Source organism: Phycodurus eques, chromosome 14 (assembly GCF_024500275.1).
Source record: "Phycodurus eques isolate BA_2022a chromosome 14, UOR_Pequ_1.1, whole genome shotgun sequence".
NCBI lineage: Eukaryota > Metazoa > Chordata > Actinopteri > Syngnathiformes > Syngnathidae > Phycodurus > Phycodurus eques.
This window is the reverse complement of record NC_084538.1, coordinates 13,664,331-13,687,393: the sequence shown is the minus strand read 5'-3', so window position 1 is coordinate 13,687,393 and position 23,063 is coordinate 13,664,331. Positions and strand designations below refer to the sequence as shown.

At 42.3% G+C, this 23,063-nt stretch overlaps 1 protein-coding gene across 5 annotated transcripts; it reads left to right on the top strand.

The window, feature by feature from the left end:
• The first annotated feature begins 755 nt into the window (after positions 1 to 755).
• Positions 756 to 22,588, top strand: zfyve28 (zinc finger, FYVE domain containing 28). 5 transcript variants are annotated; one of them, XM_061696813.1, is made up of 14 exons: positions 756 to 1,145; positions 9,626 to 9,766; positions 11,896 to 12,033; positions 12,176 to 12,378; positions 12,489 to 12,578; positions 13,442 to 13,531; positions 13,613 to 13,714; positions 13,802 to 15,334; positions 15,540 to 15,635; positions 15,860 to 16,023; positions 18,656 to 18,772; positions 18,883 to 18,984; positions 20,333 to 20,436; positions 20,510 to 22,588. In XM_061696813.1, exons 1-14 carry the CDS (start codon positions 1,110 to 1,112, stop codon positions 20,639 to 20,641), a joined length of 3,048 nt encoding a protein of 1,015 aa, XP_061552797.1. In that variant the 5' UTR covers positions 756 to 1,109; the 3' UTR covers positions 20,642 to 22,588. The 5 variants fall into 5 exon arrangements, with proteins under 5 accessions (XP_061552797.1, XP_061552796.1, XP_061552798.1 ...); XM_061696812.1 differs by having other exon boundaries at positions 18,880 to 18,984; XM_061696814.1 differs by lacking the exon at positions 15,540 to 15,635 and having other exon boundaries at positions 18,880 to 18,984.
• The last annotated feature ends 475 nt before the right edge of the window (positions 22,589 to 23,063 follow it).

Here is a 23,063-nt window from a genome sequence, read left to right as displayed (position 1 = left end):
ATTAACCTCAGAATGCATACAGGTGAAAGGTTATTTTTAGAAATATAATAGACCCTTTGAAATGGTGATTTTTTTTTTTTTTACAATATGATCCTTCGACATGTTTAATACATTGGGTTTTCGATTAGTAAGGTGATGAGATTCTGATCCTTTGTTAACGGCAAAACAAAAATTACGTCATATGTTGTGACGTAGGTCAAATCCATGTGCTGCCTTCCAGTTCCATTGGAATTTACGTTGTTCAAATTAACCTCAAATATGTCACATCGCCCTGTTAAACCAAAGGAATTTGTGTGCAGGAAAGCTCATTTCAGTTTACTGCGCCTTTAGGAGAGAAAAGCTGATTACTAAAAACACATGCATACGGGGTTTTGACAAAAAAAAGTCTCACAATATATCGTCTGTTTGCCTAAATCTGATTAACCAAATGAGATTTTCCTGGAGCCCATTTGCCTCAACGTAGTATTGTCACATTAAAATACAAAACAAAACATTTCATACAGTTTTAATAAACAAAGGGGATGAACCAGGGCGATCATACACTTATTAACACAATTTAACTTACTGAAGTCTGCAAAGTCTTATTATTGTTCACAGAAACGCGTATTTAAATTATCAAATAAATTCCACCATTCATAAGTGAACGCATATAATATAGGTGTTCGTCATTTCCGTTGTTTTGAGAACGGTACTTGAACGCATCACTTCCTGTGAAAGTGGGAGGTGAATGTTGTCAACGTGACTGTCAAGTAACGTCGGACGTGCACTGAGACGCGCTCGCTTCTCGCTGGCTGCTGCTGCTGCTGTGGTAAGCTTGGGACTTTGGAAGTGGCAGGACGGGGAAGACAGGCGCCGGCAAGCCCCGCACGACGACAAAATGTGGAAATAAGTCGTTGCCTCAGTGTATACCCACCCTCTCCCTTCAGGGCCATTTTGTAGCCTTTTGGACAATTTACCGTACGTTTTTTTTTGTTTTGGGTTAGTTTTTTTTCCGTATTGTAAGCCACTGTCGGTAGCTAGCTTAGCAGCCGAGCGAAGCTCTCAGGCACACAGGTACCCCGGAGAAGCAGACGAGTGCTCGGTGACAAAAGGAAGGTGGCGAGGTAACGATGAACCGCTTCCGAAAGTGGCTCTACAAGCCCAAGGTAAGTTCCCTGGAATGCACACGTTATGTCAGACCAGCGTTTGGCCATTTTATTTTGTATTTCCCGGCGGCAGTGTGGCTGGCTCTGCTAGCCCGCAAGCATCACTTGTGTCTCACATCTGCTAACGTTAGATGGCCGGTCGGCGACGTGCGCTGATGTTGACATCTGCAGCCTCAGCCCCCCCTTTGTTTGTTGACCCCTTTTGTTCCAAGAGCCACAGTGGGGAAAACATGTTTGTGTGAATGCCCAATCACCCCACCACGCACACTCTGTTGTCAGAATGGCTGCACTGTGATTGTTCACAATCTTGCTTTTAAAACCTTTAGAACAGGAGTGGGCATACTTGTGCTTAAGCCAGGGCCACGTTTAATTTTATTTATAAAGGATAGCTTGGTGTCAAGTCATTTGTGAAATGGTTAAAATGTGTTTTTTAAAAAGTGAACTTTTTTAATATAAAATAAAATGTATACGTTTTTGTTCTATTTATAATATTTATAGAAAAAGTGGGGCATGGGAAAAGATGAAAATGTTAACTAGTTTATCTTAATATTAAAATTAACTATCTTATTGTATTTTGTATTATTAAAGTTTATAATTTTATAATTAAATAAAGTTTATAACAGTTAACCGGTTAGGGTCATCATCTGCAACTAGTTTGAATGCGATTCCACATCAAATCGCAAGTAAATGGTGGTGTGCAGGGTTCTAGACACAATGCAACAGCACAGAGGCATTGTGCAGGGTTCTAGACACAATGCCACAGCACATATTTTTACGGCCAATCAGAATGCCAAGTTATCATATGATCTTTCACAAAAATGGCGAACTGTATGGAAGAAAAAGGAATAAGTGATAGATGGCATGCACAGTCGTTTTTGACTGCTAAAGGAAAGCCATGTATTGAATTTTTTATTTAATATTTTTTTGCAGCAGGTTATGGATCATCGTTTGGTCTGCAACAGTCCATCACTGACTGTTAATTTGTATGCAATTGTTAACTTCCATGTGTTAATTTGTATGCAATTGTTCAGTTCCGTGTAGTTCAGTCACTTCAGAGTCACGAGTGAGCTAAATTCTATCCCTGATGTTTGGTGAGAGGCGGGGTTCACCCGGAGTAGTGACACTGACACACTATGTTGGACTATATATACAGTCAGCAAGAAAAAGAGATGAACCCTTTCGAATGACCTGGATTTCTGCCGAAGTTGATAATAAACTGACTCACCTGACTCACAACAGATAATCAGTCATGTTTTTACTGTGGAACTGTGGACGACTGGTTAGAGCGTGTGTCTCACAGTTCTGAGGACCGGGGTTCAATTGAACCCCAGCCCCGCCTGTGTGGAGTTTGCATGTTCTCCCCGTGACTGCATGGGTTTTCTCCGGGAACTCCGGTTTCCTCACACATCCCAAAAACATGCATGGCAGGTTAATTGACAACTCTAAATTGCCCGTAGGGGTGGGTGAGTGTGAATGCTTGTTTGTTTATGTGTGCCCTGCGATTGGCTGGCAACCAGTTCAGGGTGTACCCCGCCTCCTGCCCGATGATAGCTGGGATAGGCTGCAGCACGCCCGTGACCCTAGTGAGGAGAAGCGGCTCAGAAAATGGATTGATGGATGTTTTTACTGAACACATGTAAATGTCACAGTGCAGGGTAAAAAATAAATAAATAGGGCAACCTTTGGATTTATTAACTGGTGGAAACTTTGGCCGCAATAACCTCAACCAAACATTTCCTTTAGTGGTTGCAGATGAGACGTGCACAATGGTGAGGTGAACATTTTGGACCGTTCCCCTTTATAAAGGTGTTTCAGTTCAACAAACATATTTACAGTAGGGTGAACATCAAGACTTTCAGAGATAATGTTGTAACTCTTTCAAGCTTAATGCAAGTTCCCAATTCCTAATAGCAGGTCTTCTGATGGTTCTTTTGTGTGAGGCATGGTTCACGTGGGGCAGTACTTGAGAATTGTTTTATTTATTTATCACGCGTGTGTATAAATGGTAAATGGACTGCACTTATATAGCGCTTTATCGACACTATCACAGTGCCCAAAGCACTTTACAAAGTCACACACACACACACACACACACACACACACACACACACACACACACATACATACACATGGGTGACTGATGCCGTGCAAGGCGCTGCCAAGGCCCACTGGGAGCAAATTAGGTTTCAGTGTCTTCCCCAAGGACACTTGCAGACAGTCGGAGCCGGGATTCAAACCGGCGACCCTTCAGCCACTCGACGACCTCTACCTACTGAGCCACAGCTGCCCTAGATAGATGAGCTTTAACCAACGCATCTAATTGATTGATTCCACACCAATCAGCACTTGGAGTCATTAGCCTCAGCGTTCACATTTTTCTACTCTGCAGTACAAGGCTTATCCAGTAAAACATGAAAGCATGTCATGTTGTGGTACAGGAAGTCCTCGATTTACGAACGAGTTCCGTTCCTACGCTGGCGACGTAACCCGAATTTTCGCATAAGTCGGATTTCACCGAAAGTCGAAATTTACGTCGAAATACTTCTGTTACGGGTATTGTCCCACGTGATTGTGACAGCAAGCTCAGTGTGTGTGGGCGCGTGTGTCGATGTGTGAGTGAGACAGGACTGTGAAGGAGTGCGCGCAGGTGCAAATGTGTACAGTGGCAAGTGTAGTGACGGCGACCGGGGAAGAGTAGTGATTAGCGGAGGAGCTGTTGACGTTGAATGTGCAGAGGAGCTAATAAAGCCATTAAAGCAGGAAATCAGTGCTTCGTGCCTTTATTGTTGCCGCCACCCAGCTCAGCTGTGCAACGAGAGAAGGGAGGACAACCTCGGCACTGGCGAGGGCGTCTCCCCTGCATCTCCCGACCACGGTTAGGTGACCCTAGCAGGAAAGGTTAACACTTTGTATAAAAAAAATAAAATAAAATACATTAAAATAAAAAAAAATAAGATGCTGTACTTACCATTACTGCTGGGAGAGTGAAAAAAGGAGGGCGAAAAAGGCAAAGATACTCCCGGCGCACAAACACAGACAAGCACTATGCACTAGCTAACCAGAAACGCTATGGTGCTGGGGACAAAATGGCGGCTGTGGCACGCGCGTCGTAAAGTTGAAACGTCGTACGTCAAGTACGTCGTAACTCAAGGACTTCCTATATTAGTTTAAGCAGACTGTTTTGCGTCTATTATTGTGACTTCGATGATCAGCTCACATTTTAGGACCAATTTATGCAAATATCTAATTTAATTGGTTCACATACTTTTTCTTACAACTGTATAGAGCGGGGGTCACCAACATGGTGTCCGTGGGCACCAGGTCAATCCCAAGGACTGCATAAGTCGCCCGTGGGCCTGTTATAAAGATAGGCACAAGGTTAGTGTTTGTTATACTGTGAGACAACATTATGTGAATTTTGCCCCAATTCATTGTGATGTAAAGTTGCTAATTTGACCTTTGGTGAAGTTTTAGCTCAGTGTTAAGATGCTGTTTTTTTTCTGTCATTGGCTCTTACGTTGGTTTGAAGACTAAAATAAACGCTAAAAACCATCAGTGCAAAAGTGCAACCAACCGTTTACCTTGTTCGCTACCTCAATGTTGGCATAGAAGTATTTTATTGTTTCACTCACTCAGTTTGACTTGACTGAAGTTCCACGTGATGTAGGCTGAGGCTCGGAGCGGGAGGGAACGCGTCAGACTTCGACACATCATGAAAGCCGCCTTTGCACAATGTAATCTGATTCCAAGTGTTGCACTGAGGCTACTGGTCATTAATTTTAACAAAGTTAAGACACATTTTTGTATGACGCCACCGTTGGTCACAAGCACGTCTTCGCCACTTTCTTCTTTGGGGTCGGCGGACTGTAGGCATCGAAAATGGGAACTGACATTGTTTAATTTTGACGATTCTGGGAGAACCAGAACAATCGGTTCCTAGTTGTAAGTGATGATTTAAAAATGTAAATAATTGTAGCGATGAAGTGAAGTAAATAAAGTGTTGCATATTGATATCTATGTGTCCTACCATAATTAACATGATTAGTGTCTTCACACAGATGAATTCCATTAATTATTGATATTTATAGTAATTTGAGCAAATTTGTTATTTCAGTATTGTATCAAACTGGTAGCCCTTGGCATTAATCAAGGTAACTTCTGGTGGATGTTTTTGTCTTACCAGTACGGTCCTTTCAAATAAAATTGTCACAGTAAATCATTCACCGACAAGCCATGATGATATTTTTTTTTAACTCCTCAAAATATTTAAATGTTGGGGCAACATTTTGTTCCAACTCCAAATTGTAAAAACTTTTGAGAAATAGTGACTTCAAGGCACCAATCTGTTGACTTGTAGCTACCGTAAATGAGGAAACCTTCTGCAAGTGGTCATATTATTGTCAATATTGCCTTTTGGTGTAAATGAATAACCAATGAAACAAAAAGTTGATGACTACTTCATCATTGGTTCAATGAGTAATGTTGAAAGACTTGGATTTTAATCCCGCATTGATGGCTAAACTCTGACCACATTTATCCTTGTGAGCAGCCAAGTTCTCTGCTAAATCTGCTTCTGCCAGGCCAAGACATTTCTTTTTTGGAGTCAGAGGTTATAAGATTTGCTGTAATTCTTCAGATCATGTAAGCAGAGCAGGTCGTGGGTGCCTTGTAAAATAATCCAGTTGCAGTACTTTTGATTAGTGAGGGACTTTCTTTTTAAAAGAAAAACGTTTTAGGTGTAGGAAATGTGAACTACTTAATGCAATGCTTTGACTGTATAGGTATGTATGTAGTAGGTGTATCAATATATTATTTACATGTGCTGCATCATCACTGTACATTGCTTTTCTCAGAGTAAAAACTGTTTCTTCACCAGAGGTCGATTAAGAATGATCTATGTGGTCTACTGCTTGACAGTAATTCTGTACTCGTTCTATTTATAGTGAACACAGTGGGAGGAACTGTCCTATTGAAAGTCTTGGACAACACTTGTACTGTACATTATTGTAAAATGTACCCTTTTGTGGAGCACAGATGAACATTTGCATTCAACTATTTAACCAATCAGATGAATTTGTTAAACTTGTTTTACCTGATTTTAAAAAAAGCAAAAACATTAAAGAAAATGCATTAAAATATATTTTATATATATATATATATATATATATATATATATATATGCTTCCTTTTTATTAGGGGTTTGCATTTGACTGTCCCTTGCTCAACTATAGGTAAAATTAACAACCAATTTGATTGATTTGTTAATTTTTTTTAATTTTATTGTTTCACTCACCTGGTTGACTGATACTACTTCTTCGTTGGTTTATGCCTCTTCTTCGTTGTTTTTCGCCACTTCTTTGCGGCTGGCGGACTAGGCATCGAAACTGGGAACTGAAATTTTTAAATTTGAACGGTTCCGCGGAGAGAAGTAAGGTCTCTTTTTCAAGCAGGTTCGGTGTGTGCACGCCGGTGTCATCAATGATATCCAAGTGTGTGATAGCACTCATCAGTTGCATGCTTTGATTGGAAATGAAGTGTAGAATCTCAAGACCTTGGAGGATTCAGAAAATACAAAAATGCTGATGTTGTGCAGTGGCAGGCTCTCAAACAGCCACTACCCATTACTAATTTACTGCTCACAAAAGAATTGTTGGTCTGAAATCAGTTTTGCACCACTGTGGATTGCATCATCTTCAGCGCAGTCAACGGTGGCCGACAGTGGGAGTATCACAGGGGTATGTCACACCACAAGGGATGAGAGTCCGCTGAATCATGTCCATACTTAATGCAAGGTAGAGCTGTCATTGGTGGGGATGACGTAAGTTCTGGAAACATATGCCCGGACGTTCACTCCTTTCTGAATCTTTGCCATTGCACTATAACAATACAGTTTCACATTTTGCCATACTACACTGAGAATGCCTAATTTGATCTGATCTCTGAAGCTAAAAGGGGTTAGGCCTGGTGAGTACTATGATGGGAGACCAATCAGGAAAACCAGGTGCCATAATCTTACCCAGCCTCTAGGGCTGGGGGCCAAGCCAGCCGACCTCAATAGGTAGGCTTGGAAGTCAGAAAGAGTCTCTGTCCATTAAAATTGTATCCAAAAACGGTGACCCAGAATAAGAAAAAAGCTGGACGAACAATAGTGTCAGAGATGTGACGGCTTTGTATGTTAGGGGATTTAACCGATGATTGCACTGGTTTCTCTTATTCGTCGTCCGAGCCAAAAGACCGCAGTAGTAGGTTGATATGTGAAAGGTGAAATTAGAGTGCAATACTTGGCTAAAACCAGCAGAATCGCTGTTGATTCAACCTTAGTGAGTTTGTGGTCCATGATATAGCTGATATATTTGGATAATCAGTTCCCTACATTTTCTTATTTTATGTTTGCATCACTGAATTGAAGCATGAAGTGTGAATCCATCCTAAATAAAGTATACACCCTGGATGTCTGAATGAGGACGAGTTTGTATTTTGGCACCAGCCTAATTGCGTAGGCAAAAGCAATAGCTGCGTCAGCTACTTGCATATAGTGACATCATTCGAAGTGCAACCCACAAAGAATTCCACAGAAGAATGTAACACAATGAACAAAGAACAATTCATATTATTTAGCCTTTTTGTTAATTGTTCCTGGCATGTGGGGGGGTTTCTTTACAAGATGGGCTTTCTTTGTGGAGAGTCAAAAAAATAAACGCAAATACTGCAATGTGTATCATGCTCCATATTTTATACTGTGCTACTGTGGAACTTTAATCAGTTTAGTTCACTTCACAACTTTATCCAAGTTTGTCCAAATGTTCTGCTGCTTCATTGAAACAGCATTAGTGTCACCCAGACATGGTTGCCCTCTTTAAGCCTGGTCTCTAACATATAAAGAATCATTATTTCATGCAATTTTATAGATAAAGCTGCAAAAATTTCATTAGGTTCCAGTGCATTTTGAACACTGCCTGCCTTTGACAGTTTCTCCCATGATGCATTGCTGTAGGAAATTTCCCTCTTGTATGAGGAATGCAGCTTTAAGATGACATCAGTTTCAAACGCCTCTATTCTTTCTCGCTGCACATTGACCTATATGCTTCAGAAAAATCTTTGTTTCTCCTTCTGCGCTTTCCTGTCATTACCATGACTTTGTGTCACAGACCCTCCCGTTGTTGTCAAGTGTCAATCTGCCCTTTTTAAAATATATATCTTACCATATGCAGGTCTTTTGAACAGCCTTTTTATGCAGTATGTATTTCTTTTCTTTAATGATGCGACAAGAATTCCTACTGCAGGTCTCTGTATACTCTCCATGCAGTTTGTTTCATTATTAATGAGTGTGAGTGAGGGAACAGCGTTGTGTATCATATTCGGAGAAAGGCCACAAGGGAGCGTATCACGCAACAGGAAGAGCACTGCAAACTTGAGGGGAAAAGCACCTGTGAGAGATTTCTCAATTACAGTAATGTCACATTTGATGTCATAAAAAAACACTTTCACTCCACCACAGACAAAAAGACAAGTATCTCCCAGTCTGCCCAGTCATGTTGCCCTTTTAGTTCCTGAGCTCCTGTACTATCATTTGGTTTCTCGCAGTGTGTGTGTGATGATGCGTGTCGGCATGTGGTCGCCATTTTCAAATCCATTAACCTTTCTGTTTATCTTCCTTGCTTTTGTCTGCATGTGCATAGATTGTCTTTTGTACTCAAATAGATATTCTTAAATTCTATTTCCTTTTCTAGTACAAGCATGGGTAAGTGATTATTATTCTTTATTCTTTTCTTTTTTGCCATACCTTGTGTGATGTTTTTTCACTCAACCAATGCACAATTTGCTCAACTGTGTTGTTGGTCCTAACACCTCCAATTTGCGGTGGGAGATAATGACACAAATGCTCTACCAGGGTTAGGCTCACTAATTACGCCTACTCTTCTGGGAGCTTTCACAGTATTAAAGCCATTGTTAACTCACCTAGTGACAATGAATACTAAATATGTCATTTCCATTGCAAAATATGTGAATTTATGTTGTCTGCAATTTGCACATAATCTACAAGACAGTCTGGTGATTTGTGTGCCCTAGATTTAGTTTTAATTTTACTCCTATACATCAATTGTGTTCATTTTGTGTGTGCACAGCATAGAATTATACCTTTTGTAAATTTGCATATAGTCCAGTTCTAGAATATAATGATACGCATTGTGTGTCTTTATCTTACACTGGTTATTTATGTAGCAAACCTCTGAAAGGTTGAGGCAGACAAGTCTTGTTTAACGTATTCGGCAGTTATGAGTTCTTCCTGAGGACTCACAAGTGGAGTTGCGGTTTATCAACACTGCCTCTGTCCCAGTACTTTACAAGAACTGATATCCACTGGATGCTAAATCATGGTTTTAATTTGGTGGAAAGACCCCGATGGGAAAAATAAAATGTCTAGCCATTCTGTCTCTTAAGCAGCTTTTGTCAGAGTGGTTTGTTGTGATTCTGTGCAGAGGACAGACCCACAGCTTCTGGCCCAATTCTACTATGCTGACGATGAGCTGAACCAGGTGGCCGCTGAACTGGACAGCCTCGATGGCAGGAAGGACCCTCAAAGATGTACGCTGCTGGTCAACCAGTTCCGCTCCTGCCAGGTGAGTTGAGAGGAGTGAGGAGCAGCAGTATATTATGCTGCTGCTCCGAGATATCCTGTCTATAACCATGACTTTCTAGTATTCAAAGCTTTCTGCAAGATTAGTGTTGGCTTGAAAATGTTTGGATTGAGACAAATTTATGTTACACTACTGCATCAATGCACATATTTGGATGAGACAAACCATCTGTTAGGACATTGGTTTTGGCCTACACGCTAAAAATAGACTCAACGCTTATCAGCGTCAGTCTAAAAATTGGTGTGGTTATCTCATTGTTATCTTATCTAGGTCAAGTTTCCACATGGAGCATGTTGAGCTGATAACATGCGATAAGTGCATAGTTTCGTAAGCATGCAAGGGTCTTTGAAAGCAAGGGAACACACTCATTTTGATGAGTTAAAGGGCTTTGGGTCATGTGTTTAGTTAATAAATGTCTAACGGTGGTTTCTTTTGGGGGCATTTACCATGGCGCCTTTGATACAAGTGTGGAACAAGACACACACTTTTCACATAGCTGAACAGTGTTTAGCTGAGAAAAAGTCTATCTATCCATCCATCTATCCATTTTCTATAGTGCTTGTTCACATTTGGGTTGAAGGTGAGCTGGAGTCTATGCCAACTGAGAGGCAGGGTACACACTGGACTGGTCGCCAGTCAATCACAGGGCACATATAGACAACCATTCACACCTATGGGCAATTTGGAATCGCCACTTAACCTAACATGCATGAGTTTGGACCGTGAGAAGAAGCCAGAGTACCCTTGAAAACCCACGCAATCACGGAGAGCACATGCAAACTCCACCCAGGAAGGCCGTAAGCGAGATCTAAACACTGTACCTCAGCACTGAAGTTCATGCGTGCATGCCTGCATTTGTGCGTGCGTGTGTAAAACCTTTAATCTTATTTAATGTTTGTATTGCATGGGTGTCTTAGTCTTCATTGTGTAAAGTGTTAGTGTGCATTGTTCGCATGATGATAGAGATAATGGTTAGAGTAGTCTGTGTGGTCCGGGCTGAGAGGCGCTTGGAGGGCAAGGCTGTGCATGAGTGATGGATGCCATGCTGCATCATGCTGAGAGAGCTGCAGGTGGTGTTGGGAGGTCGTCATGTGGCTTGTTGTGCACCAGCAGCCCTCTCCAGCGGCACTGCACACTGAGCAATGCTTAATAAGGTCACCACCAACTGTTCTTTTACCTTCCTCCTTTGGCAGTATGCTTATTTTGGTTTTTCTGCAACTCTGTTTTATTTTGCATGGTCTTTATATATTAAAATTGTTGGGGTTTTCCCCATTGACTTTTCTCCTGAAAGCTTTGAAAGAATGACATAGGCAGTGATACCCGACAGCCAGGGGCACCAATAATAGCAGATGACCCCACTCGGGCCAACAATTTACATCGGCCACCACAGCTATCAGTTACTTTTCACGGTTCTCTCCGGGAGCATCTAGCATACTGCTTATTTATGTCAACCTGAGCGGTCCTACAATGTTTCTGTGTTTGTTGTTTAGAGGAACATAGATTAAATTGGCATACATGAGAGACAGGTGAGGAGGAAGGTTGAAAGACAATCAGGGACAAAAGTAGAAGCTGAAAGAAGAATGGCAAACAATCTCTTGTCAAAAGAGGATTTACAGCCGGTACTCGAGCTTGTTCATCACCAGTGTCCCCTGCTGCCAGAAGCTTACGGACACACCAACAGTTTACAGCTGTAAAGGAATCAATGGTCAAGCTTTCTGTCTCAAAGCTTTTTAATCCTACTCCTCTGGGCGTGCAGAGAAAGACGCAGTGCTGCACCTGACAAGATTACAGTGCACAGTGCTGCCACAGTTGAGTGAAAAGCTCATTCTAAGTCATCGTTATGGCTCTTGTACATGCCAGCGGCACATAAGCTCTTGATTAGCTCTCACGGTGTGTGACGCAGTATTTTCACAGCTTGAATTATGGGCTTCATTTTAGTGTTTTTTTATTGAAGGCCACCGACCCGAATGATGTAATACTCACATCAAAGTGCTTTCATTCATTCACTTCCCAATCAATGATCTCCAAAAGCTCCAATGGCGCTCTTGGAAAAGGTTTCATTTGCACTCATGTTTTGTTCAATATGCTTTTGTCACCGTGTGGCTCTGCAGGACAATGTGCTGAACATCATCAATCAGATCATGGATGAATGTATTCCCTGTGACCGAGCCAACAGAGACTTCTGTGTCAAGTTCCCTGAGGAGATTCATCATGACAACTTAGCAGGGCAACTGTGGTTTGGAGCAGAGGTACAATATTCCCTCAGCATAAGTCTGGAGGAAAACAAGCCTTCAATGAAGACTGTAAAATACTGTTCATTTCCCGAGGACAAGTTTACCACATGGAAACGTGTGACATGAGATTGTTAAAGTGGTTCCCACTCTTGTGCAGTGTTTAGCTGCAGGCTCCATCATCATGAACAGGGAGATTGAGAGTATAGCGATGAGACCGCTGGCAAAGGACCTGACTCGCAGCCTGGAGGAGGTACGCAACATCACCCGAGACCAGGCCTTGCGAGACCTCAATTTCTACACAGACCGCATGAAGGACGCACTGCGACATTTCGACAACCTTTTTGCTGAGTTTGAACTCAGGTAAATTAGGAACTTCTTGGCAGTCGTAGCAGAAATAGTAATTCACATTTCCCACCAACAAACCTTTGACTCAACTGCAAATGTCCTTGCTTCCATCATTTGCATTGCAGCTATGTCTCAGCCATGGTGCCTGTCAAGTCTCCCAAAGAATACTATGTACAGCAGGAGGTGATTGTGCTCTTCTGTGAGACGGTGGAAAGGTGACTTTTTACTCACAAACAAAAAGTTGTCCAACTTCATATGTATGTATTTACTAGACAAAGTGGTTTTAAAAACGTTTTATACCAAGTACCACTTAAAAAAATACTTTGCTCTCCAAGTACCACCATTATGATAACATTATAACACAGCAGTGTAATAGGCCCAAGTGTTCATCATAAACCGAGAGTGATTTTATTCCTAAAAAGTATATTTAGCCACTGTAACATTAAGCACGGTGGACGACTGGTTAGCACATCAGCCTCACAGTTCTGAGCACCGGGGTTCAAATCCCAGCCCCGCATGTGTGGAGTTTGCATGTTCTCCCCGTGCCTGGGTGGGTTTTCTCCAGGTACTCCGGTTTCCTCCGACATCCCAAAAACATGCGTGGTAGGTTGATTGGCGACTCTAAATTGCCCGTAGGTGTGAATGTGAGTGCGAGTGTTTGTTTCTATTTGCCCTGCAATTGGCTGGCGACCGGTTCAGGGTGTACCCTGCCTCTCGCCCGAAGATTGCTGGGATAGGCTCCAGCACGCCCGCGACCCTTGTGAGGATAAGCGGAACGGAAAATGAATGAATGAACGAACATTAAGCACAGTTTATTTTGTGCTTAAACATAGGAAAATATCAAACTACTCAAATAATGATTACATTAAAATGTATTGAACACGAAAGGTAAATTAAAAAAAATACCTAAATAAAAGTTTAAAAACAAACTGTTTTAAAGAGTAGATGCTAATCTATTTTACAAAACAGTTAAATACAACTGAACTGTACTTAGGCAGTGATTCGTACTTCACTTTGAGAAGAACTGGTGTAGAGAAAATACTAACCATACTTGTGCTCTCTTTCCCTTCTGTCCTAGGGCGCTCAACCTGGGCTACCTCACACAAGACCTGATTGATGACTATGAGCCTGCGTTGATGTTTACAATTCCCAGACTAGCCATTGTATGGTAAGTGTTGCCCGTCTTCATGAGCCCTCCGGCCTCTTTCCTCCTTCCGCTCCTCATATAGGATTTTAAATCTATTTTTAGTGGATTGGTCGTGTACTCAGAAGGACCTCTCGACCTTGACCGAAAAGCAGAGGACATGTCTGAGCTTTTCCGCCCTTTTCGTACTTTACTGAAGAAAATCAGGTATGGTTAATAAGTGTCCTCATAAATTCTGCTTCTTTCCCACCAAAAATGTTCTGGTGTTCCAGCTACCTTTTGATGCCTTTCCAGAGACCTGTTACAGACTCTAACAGAGGAAGAGTTACTGATGCTTGAGAGGAACCTCTGTATCTCTCAGGATGGCGAGTTACCCACAGGCCAGGAGCAGGCCACAACCCACACACCAGGACCTATCCAAGAAAATCAATCCTCCTGTAGCGCTACTAATATCACCTCCAAGGCGGGCGGTGATGAGGAGCAAAAGCCTCTGTCTCTGTTTGTCTGCCCTAACCACGAGGAGGAGTTGGCGGAAGTGGAAAACGGCTGGGAGGAGGTGGAATCTGAGAAAGGAGAGCAGGCAGAAGACTTGCAGTGTGAGGAGGCAGAAGAGGCTGAACTTGCTTGTTCCATGCAGTATGATGAGGAAGAACTGGAGCAGCTCAACATGATGGTGTACCGCGTAGGAGATGAGATGTCAACTCTGCTGTCGCCTCCTAGCCAGGGTCAGTCCCCGGCACACCGTCCCAACAGAGGGGAGGTAGGAGGCGCCAGTGGGGCTTCCAGCACTGAGGCCTCGCCTCTCAGGGTACTGAGGGGCAGAGGAAGAACAGGTATCTATTTAGAGGAGGAAGACAGGGTCTTCTTCATGGAAGATCTTGACCCAGCAGCAGACGGCGTTACCAGCATCTCAAGGGAAGTCCATAGTTGTGTTGCCTCGCCTTCCAAAACCCCAAAGTCTGCTCATTCTCTGCAGCGTAGCCCAGGTCTACGGTCGGATGCGGTTCACAACGGTTGGCTACCCGAAGGACCACCGGAGCAGCTTTGTCTACAACCACGCAGTAAGAACATCCAGTGTCTAAATGCAATGCGCCCTCCATCATGCACATCTGCTCCCAGCTCTGAACCGCTGCCTTACACCAATGGCTGGGAGATGGGCTTAGAGGGCACTGTGAATGAAACCGCAGAAGTCATTGCCCATCGTATGGGCGGCATGAAGCTTTCGGCCACGGTCATATTCAACCCTCGCTCCCCTAGCTTGACGGAGCTGGCGGTGGACAAGATGCTGCTGCCTCGGCCCTCTCCCTCAGAGATTGAACCCTGCGGCCTGGTGGCCACGCACTGCTTGCTTAACTCTTGTGTCTGCTGCGGTAGCTGTGAAGTTGCCCACGAGGATGCCATAACCTCTGAGATCGCAGGCCTCGGGTTAGGCTTCACTCTAAGAACAGATAAACACCATAAGACTGCAGCCCACGGCTCTGTCTTCCAGTCCTCTGCTTGCCGGCTACCCCCGCGAGGCCGCAGCAGAAGAGAACTTTGCCAGCTGTCTCACGCTTCTTCCCGCCGCTTGAACGAGCCCCTGAAAGAGGTAGGGAGATCTGAACTATGTGAGAAGTCCCTGATGGACGATCCACAGCTGGAGCATCACACTCAGGACTGTGGCAACAATATAGGGGACGAAACCTCCACATGCAATTACCAGAAGAAGACTGAAACGAGGCAACATGCAACTGGAGGCCCACTGAGGGACAAGGGGGTAGACAAAGACACGGAAGGAATTAAGGAATCCAAGAGGGACACCAAAGAGGAGAGCAGGAAGGGCTCCAGGTAAATTGTCTTCTATAATTGTTTCACGTCATAAATGTACATTGTTGAGCATTTGAGTTTATCATACATGCTCAGTCATTTGGTATTCTATTGATCTTTTATATTTGTCCATTTTCTTTTTTTCAAATTTCACAGTTCTTTGTGCTTTTGTTTTCTTTCCTAATAATTTCAATATTTCTTCTCCTTTTTGTACTGTTGTTTTTAGTCTTCACAACTCCCCCCTCAGCTCTCTGTCAGGTAGTGACTGTGAGAGTGTGTCGGTCACCACATGTAGTCTATCCAGCAGTGTTTACACTCCCAGGTAACTATGAGCAGCATCATATGGTAGTACGGTAGTATTTAATAGTGAGTCAAAGCAGCAGATGGTGTTTTCGTTCGGTCTGCGTTTATGGTATTTAGTTGTCTTTGCTGTCTTAAATCTCAACAACTTCACTCAATGAAATATGGATGGAAGCTGTGAATTATGTAGGGACAGTTGAGGGATATAAATGGCCTCTCCTGCTCAGTCTTCATCGCTTCCTGCAGCCCCGTCAGCAGCCTCACTCCCAGCTCAGGCACGTCGGAGGACCTGGACCATGAGGAGATCCGGCTTGCTCTGCAAGATGCCAAGATGGCTGCCCGAAATAAGATTCGCTCACGCTTCCACAGCAGTAGCGACCTCATCCACCGTCTCTTTGTTTGTATATCAGGTAATGATGATGAGGCACATTGTGCCTGTTTGCTTAAGCGGGGTACACGCACAAAGATTTTTAATATCTTAAGGAATTCTAAAAATGTGAGACCACCCACACATGCCTAGGGGTCTTATTGTGCGTTATGTCCTCTATTACGGAGCCCCAGACATGACATGAGGGGGGGAAAAAAACTATTTTTAGTCCATACAGACGGTAAGGAAATCGAGCGCACCCTCTTTCGAAGTTGAAAATCGAGGCAGAGTTGCAGTTCCAACAAACACACAAAGAGTAGTCTACTACTCGCTGTAACAAAGTAGCAAAAATAGACCCAATCAAATAACTGCCTAAATGTAGACTAATAAGATATTGATGAGAACATAAGAAAATAAACTTACCCTGAAGCCATCGCATGTGTCTTGCAGTTTCGGCTGCGTCGTTTGTAACAAGTCCGTAAAAGTGCACTCGATTTGGTTACCTTCCAATCCAGTACGGAGCCACGGCTTCTTCGTATGCAAGCAGTAACTACTTTGTGCGCACGCTGTAACTATTTCGTGCGCACGAAGAAGTAGTTTGTGCGAACTCATGTCTGGGACTCCGTACTCGATGACTAAAAGAACACCCCAATACAGGAAGTCCTCGAATTACGACGTACTCGACCTACGACGTTTCGACTTTACGACGCCTGTGCCTCGTCCGCCATTTTGTCCCCAGCACCATAGCGTTTCTGCTTAGCTAGTGCATAGTGCTTGTCTGTGTTTGTGCGCCGTGAGTATCTTTTCTTTTTTCGCCCTCCTTTTTTTCACACTCTCAGCAGTAATGGTAAGTACAGAATCTTATTTTTTTATTTTAATGTATTTTAGTTTCTTTATACGAAGTGTTAACCTTTCCTGTTACGGTCACCCGACAGTGGTCGGGAGACGCAGGGGAGATGCCTTCTCCAGTGCCGAGGGGGTAACTCGGGGGTAACTCCCTTCTCTCGTTGCACAGCTGTGCTGGGTGGCGGCAACATTAAAGGCACGAAGCACCGATTTGCTGCTTTAATGGCTTTATTAGCTCCTCTGCGCATTCAACGTCAACGGGTCCTCCGCTAATCGCTACTCTTCCCCGGTCGCCGTCACTACACTTGCCACTGTACACACTCGCACCTGCGCGCACTCCTTCCTCCTTTACAATCCCGCCGGACGACGCCTGCGCAATCCCGTCTCACTCACACATCGACGCACACGCCCACACGCACTGAGCTTGCTGTCACAATCACATGGGACAATACCCGTAACAGAAGTATTTCGACGTAAATTTCGACTTTAACGGTGAAATCCGACTTACGCGGAAATTCGGGTTACGTCGCCAGCGTATGAACGTAACTCGTTCGTAAATCGAGGACTTCCTGTAATACCTCCACTGACAATAGTGTCTCCTCCCCTTAGACCAGATGTCTGTCGTAGTACCAAGACTGAGCTGTGAGTGGCAGCCGGGTGCCACATGACATCCAGACTGCTGCAAAATACAAAGAATACGAAATAAAAGACGCTAGGCTGACAAATATCTAATCAGTTAAATACAATGCGGTTGCAAACTGTCTTTCTCTTTTATATTGTAGTGAATAATGTTGGAGAAACATTACAGCAGAAGTGGACACATTTATGTGCTCAAGGGCCACTTGATTTTTAAAACTGACAGATGGGCCAGGTCATTTGTAGATTAGGATTTTTAATAAATAATAATAATAATAATAAATTGTAAATGTAAAATAGTTTCTTTCATTAAAATACTATTCATTCTCATTTCTTTCATTCTCATTTTAAGGATATTATAGTTGATTTTAATTACCCAAGTATTGAATAGAATATCAATTTATTGTGTGTAATATTTTACATTATATTTTTATTTACAATCACCCATTCTTTTAATAAAATAAATATATTTTAAAATGTAGACATTTTGTATATATTTTCACTTTATTCATAGATTTAAAAAGTTCAAATGTGTAGGTAAAATACTATAATATATATATATATATAATAAATACCAAATCATTCATTGGATTTTGTTAAATTATAAATAATTTACCAATTATTGAATAAAATATATAATTAAATTTATGTGAAATATTTTACGAATAGGTTTTATTTTATTCGTGACAATATAGCCATCACCAATTAATTATTGAGATAAATGAATACAAAATGATACAAAAACATTTTAATTAACCAATTTTAAGAAAAAATGGCTAAAATAATGCAACAAATATTAAAGAATGGAGCAGGCCATACTTTGCCCCTGCTTTAGCCAAGCACTGTTGCGAGCTTCCTAATTGGCTGTCGTACTTTTTTCCCCATCGCTGTCTGGCTTGGCCCAACCCGGTGTTGACCACACACACACAAGCATTTGCCATCAAGTATTGAAGAGGTATAACATTTACAATTGTTGTCTTGACTATTTTCCGAGCAGATCAGGGGCAAAAACATTCTTATTAAACCCCACAAAATAATTGCTCAGGATCGTCTTTCAGAGATATCCAAGAATCGGGTCTTTGCTGACTCTGATTGCAAAGAAGGGAAACCGCTTCAATTTAACCTGATTGTCGGTGTGCGTGTACCTTACTTTCCCTGGTCCTCATCATGTTTTGTTCTGCTGTGGGATGTAGGTGTTGCTGATCAGCTGCAGACCAACTACGCCAGTGACCTTCGCAGCATCCTCAAGACACTATTTGAGGTTATGGCAACCAAGTGCGAGCAGGGAGACAACGAGAAGCAAAAGAAAGGTAGGGATCGTGTATTGAACATGCATATGCAACTGCCACTGGGGGGAAGGAAAAAAACAATTAATTATGCAGACCTCGGTTTTAGTTGGTTCCTCTGTGGTGCCCAGCAGGTCCTGTTCTGCGAAGTGCACTACTCGAGGACTGTGCTCTCTGTCAGGAGACCATTTCCTCATCAGAATTGGCAGCCAAAGCCCGTGAGGGCCATTTTGAAGGTCAGCATAACCGCAAACACACTGAATATAGTTGAAATGTCAGCACTTCCTCTTCAGATGCAGCCGTATTGCAGCCCCTCTTTGCTGGTGTAAATCTAACCGCGCACTCCGCGACGAGACCGAACGCCACCGAACGATTCATTCGCGTTGTGCGTGGTTCTGCGACTCCTTCGTATGAGTTGCCGACCGTCTGGAACTTTTGGCTGCGATTCCAATTGTTGATTCACAAGTCAATGGCGTCGTAATAGCACAGACTTAAACGGCCAGTCACAATGCCAGGTTATTGGTCGATTCATGGATCAAGCACCTGTTGTGATTTTGGCTCGTTCAGCTCCTTTTTAGACAGCAGTATTAATTGTTGCATCCTAATTTGGATCCCTTTCTAAAAATGTGCGCCTCAATTGAAGGAGATAATAAAACTCTAACCTGTTCCTGCTTCTCCCTCCTCAAAAATATTTCTAAACTTAGGGCTATGTTCATTCTGAACTGGAAATGATCATTCGTTTATCTCCTCAAGTCTTCACCAGGGCAATTCTCTCTTCACCCATCGTAACTTTTTAGACCAACCTCTAATTGGTTCAGAATGCTGCCCCCATTCTTTTGTCTAGATCCCATAGGTTCAGCAGCCACATCCCTCCCGGTCATTCTTGCACTGGCTCCCTGTTCATTTCAGGATTCAATACATATTTTTAACAATCACTTGCAAAGCCCTCGATGGTCAGGCTTGGTGGATTTGGTGTCATTTCAATGTCCTGTTTGGCCACTATAGTCTACTGACTGCCTTTTACTTACTGTCCCTCACACCAGATTAAAAACTAAAGGTGATACTCCGAGCCTTGCCGTACGTTTCTCCCAAATTGTGGAACACACTTCCTTTTGAGCGAAGAGCTGCATCTTCAGTGGAAAATTTTAAAAAGCTGTAAGAAGGGGGGAAATAACATTTGTGTAGGTAGGCATTCCAGTAAGACTAGATTACAATTGATTTTGTTTTTATTTAATTTTTTTTCCTCGTATTCACTGTAAAATGTTGGAATTCTGCATTCTGTACAGTGAGCCCCTGCTATTTGCTGGAGGTAAGGACCTAGCCCTACTGCGAATAGCAAAAATCCTCGAGCAATTAATGCCCAAAAATGTTTGTAATTGCCTAGAGGTATGAAAAGAAGGACTCAAAAGCTATGGCAAAGATAGCAACGGTGAGTTTTCAGCAAATAACAAGTAGCTCAGAAGAAAACAAATCTGCAAATTTGCGGGGTTTCACTCTTAACTATGCGAAACTCTCTCTGAAAAGTGCTGTATAAATAACTTACCTAACGGTACTTAACTGTTTTTGTTGTCGGCCCCCTTGCAGATCCCCCTGACTGGGTTCCAGATGAATTGTGTAACTCCTGCATCGCCTGCAAGGCTCCTTTTACTGTCATCCGCAGGAAGCATCACTGTAGGAGCTGTGGAAAGGTATGATCCATTCCTCCCTTTAATGTGTTGATCACCCAAACCTATTAAAGGTGTATGTTGCGTTTCCTCTCAGATCTTCTGCTCTCGCTGCTCCTCCCACTCTGCTCCATTGCCTCGATACGGCCAAATGAAGCCCGTAAGGGTGTGCACACACTGCTACATGTTTCACGTCACGCCTTTCTACAGTGACAAGGGCAACATTTGAAGCACAGGCCACCACTGCGACAGCAAGGACGATGCAAAGATGCCTTCACAGTCAACAAATCTGCGAGGAGAATGAGAGGGTGTGGTAGAAACCAAGGGAAGGTCTCACCTGTTCCCACTGTCTGGTGCGGGAATGGGAAGCAAAGGCTTGGATCTGTGAACCAAGCTGGTCTGCACACAGTATTCACACGTGACTGTGGAGTTGTAAAAGAGAACAAATGACGATGCATTCGCAGACTTTGAACTGGCATTGTGGTGCGCAACATGAAAATAGGCCACCTTATGGATTTTATTGCTTTTCATGTGCAAATGAATGGGCTTCCTATTCTACAGCGAGCTTCCTACATTCGTGCCGGAGCTCCCACGGGACTCGGATTAGTCAAAGAATGTAAGTCACGATAAGTATGTAAATAAGGATCATTCTGGTCATAACCATACCACGATGTCTGCTGTTGCTGTTCACACTGGAACTGGTCAAAAATCTTCTCCGTGCTTTCAGTCGCATTGACACAATAATTATAATAATGATAGCTTTTGTATTGGGATTTTGTCACGCTTTTGATGGCAGTGAATGTTAATTTTGGATCACTTGGTCAAATGGGTCAAGACTCCAACACAACAGTTTGCCTTCTTTTTTCATGGGCTGTGCCCATTGCACACACTGGGTCCTTCTCTGCTCGCGGAATGGATTAAAGGGACTCGTAGTTATCACCGTCTGGTCTGCAAAGCCCTCTAGTGGAGAGTTGACCTCTCCAACATTATCACATTTTTACTTTGACCTGCAAGCCTTCTTCGCAGGTGTTGACTTTCAGACAACAAGATCGCTCATTGCTTTCTTCCTTCTTCTCATTCTAGTGCAATATTCCGACGACAATAACAAAACCTTTCTTCTTCCAAATGGTTTCAAGCCATTCTATGTGAGTGTATTAGTGTTGATTTTAGGGCGGCAACTGCAACGGTTATATGAATAATCGATGAATCGGTCTTTTTATTTATTTATTTATGTATTTTAATTTGTTTTTGTTTTTGGGTCATTTCAAAATTACAGCGCAGAAAATACACAAACAAATTGATTATGATTCAGTTACTGGTTTGGTCTTTAACATGTCAGAAAATAGGCAACCATTTTGATAATTGTTTTTCCAAAGTAAAAGCAGATGTTTGCAAATCTCTTATTTTGATTAAACACAAAGATAATGAGTCTGCTTTATTTTTTATGAGAAATCTAATTATGATTTACTTCATTATTAGAATAAATATAATTATTCATAAGTACTGTTGAGAGGCTGAAATTTCATTGACGTGGACAATTTTAAGTTGGTCTCAAAACGATTAATTGATTGTCACAAATCATTAGATTAATTTGATAATCGATTAGTTGTCGCTTAATTATTGCACCTATATTTGATATGGTAAATGTTTTCCATATAGACAGACACTAGCTTGAGGTACTGTACATCACACTGAAGCAGGCACTTGTGCCCTAACTGGTCTCATTTGCATATGATGTGCTCTATGCTAAATATCCCTGCTTTCTTTGCAGTGACAAACAATCTTTAGCACTGATCATCGTCATGTTGTTATAGTACGTTAGGTACATGAGATTGGGCATTGTGTCATTCTGCTGTGACTCAAGGCAACTTCTCAGGCATTTCATAATCAGGAACACGCTCTACTGTTGGCTGGGTCTTATTGCCCTTAAAATACAACCTCACTTCGGAAGGGTTTTGCTTTTTCTTTTGTAAAGAATAAAAACGGCATATGGAGCTATACCAATTTCATGTATATTAACAGGGAATTATGCAGTAATTTAAAAGCTGAGTATTCTATTATTGCAGAGCTTGGTCTTATTTTGTAAAATGACACTACATTCGATGGGAGCTGTGTAAATTGTTTAACAATGTTATATGGCTTTAAATGCAATGTAAACTGAAATAAATTACTTTTCCCCCGTTTAAACCTGTTGACTGATCTGCACCTTTTCAATGTTTAGAACAGTTTGAAGAAATAGATAGGACTAGGTTATTATAGTGATCTCTGGTTCCTCTCACATATGTATTAAACAGCAAATGTTATTAATGTTGGATTAAACTTAAAATATTTAATTGCTCAAATGCAAATGTTTTGAGCCAGTTAATGTAAGTCAACACACAGGAAGTCTGTTTCATTTTTATGGTTCTACAACATACCTGAACTCATAAGTGTTGTCGTAAATTTGGAACAGTAAAATGTCTGTTCTATTATGTAGCACATTTAATGTTGAAGGTTTTTAAATACAGGGCACTTACAATACTTTTTCGATCTCAGGAGAAACACCCACCCTCATTAGGCCGGTGGAAATGTCGAATTATAAGCAATCTGAAGTGAAGGTCTGACTGTAATTTATTTTTCCGGTGCTACAAAATGTCTTCCATGCGCAGCGT

Coding starts and splice junctions, on each gene's coding strand:
- zfyve28 (XM_061696812.1), top strand. CDS start 1,110: ATGAACCGCTTCCGAAAGTGGCTCTACAAGCCCAAG. Junction 13,715..13,801: donor ACTTTACTGAAGAAAATCAG/GTATGGTTAATA, acceptor ATGCCTTTCCAG/AGACCTGTTACAGACTCTAA. Junction 20,437..20,509: donor ACTGTAGGAGCTGTGGAAAG/GTATGATCCATT, acceptor GTTTCCTCTCAG/ATCTTCTGCTCTCGCTGCTC.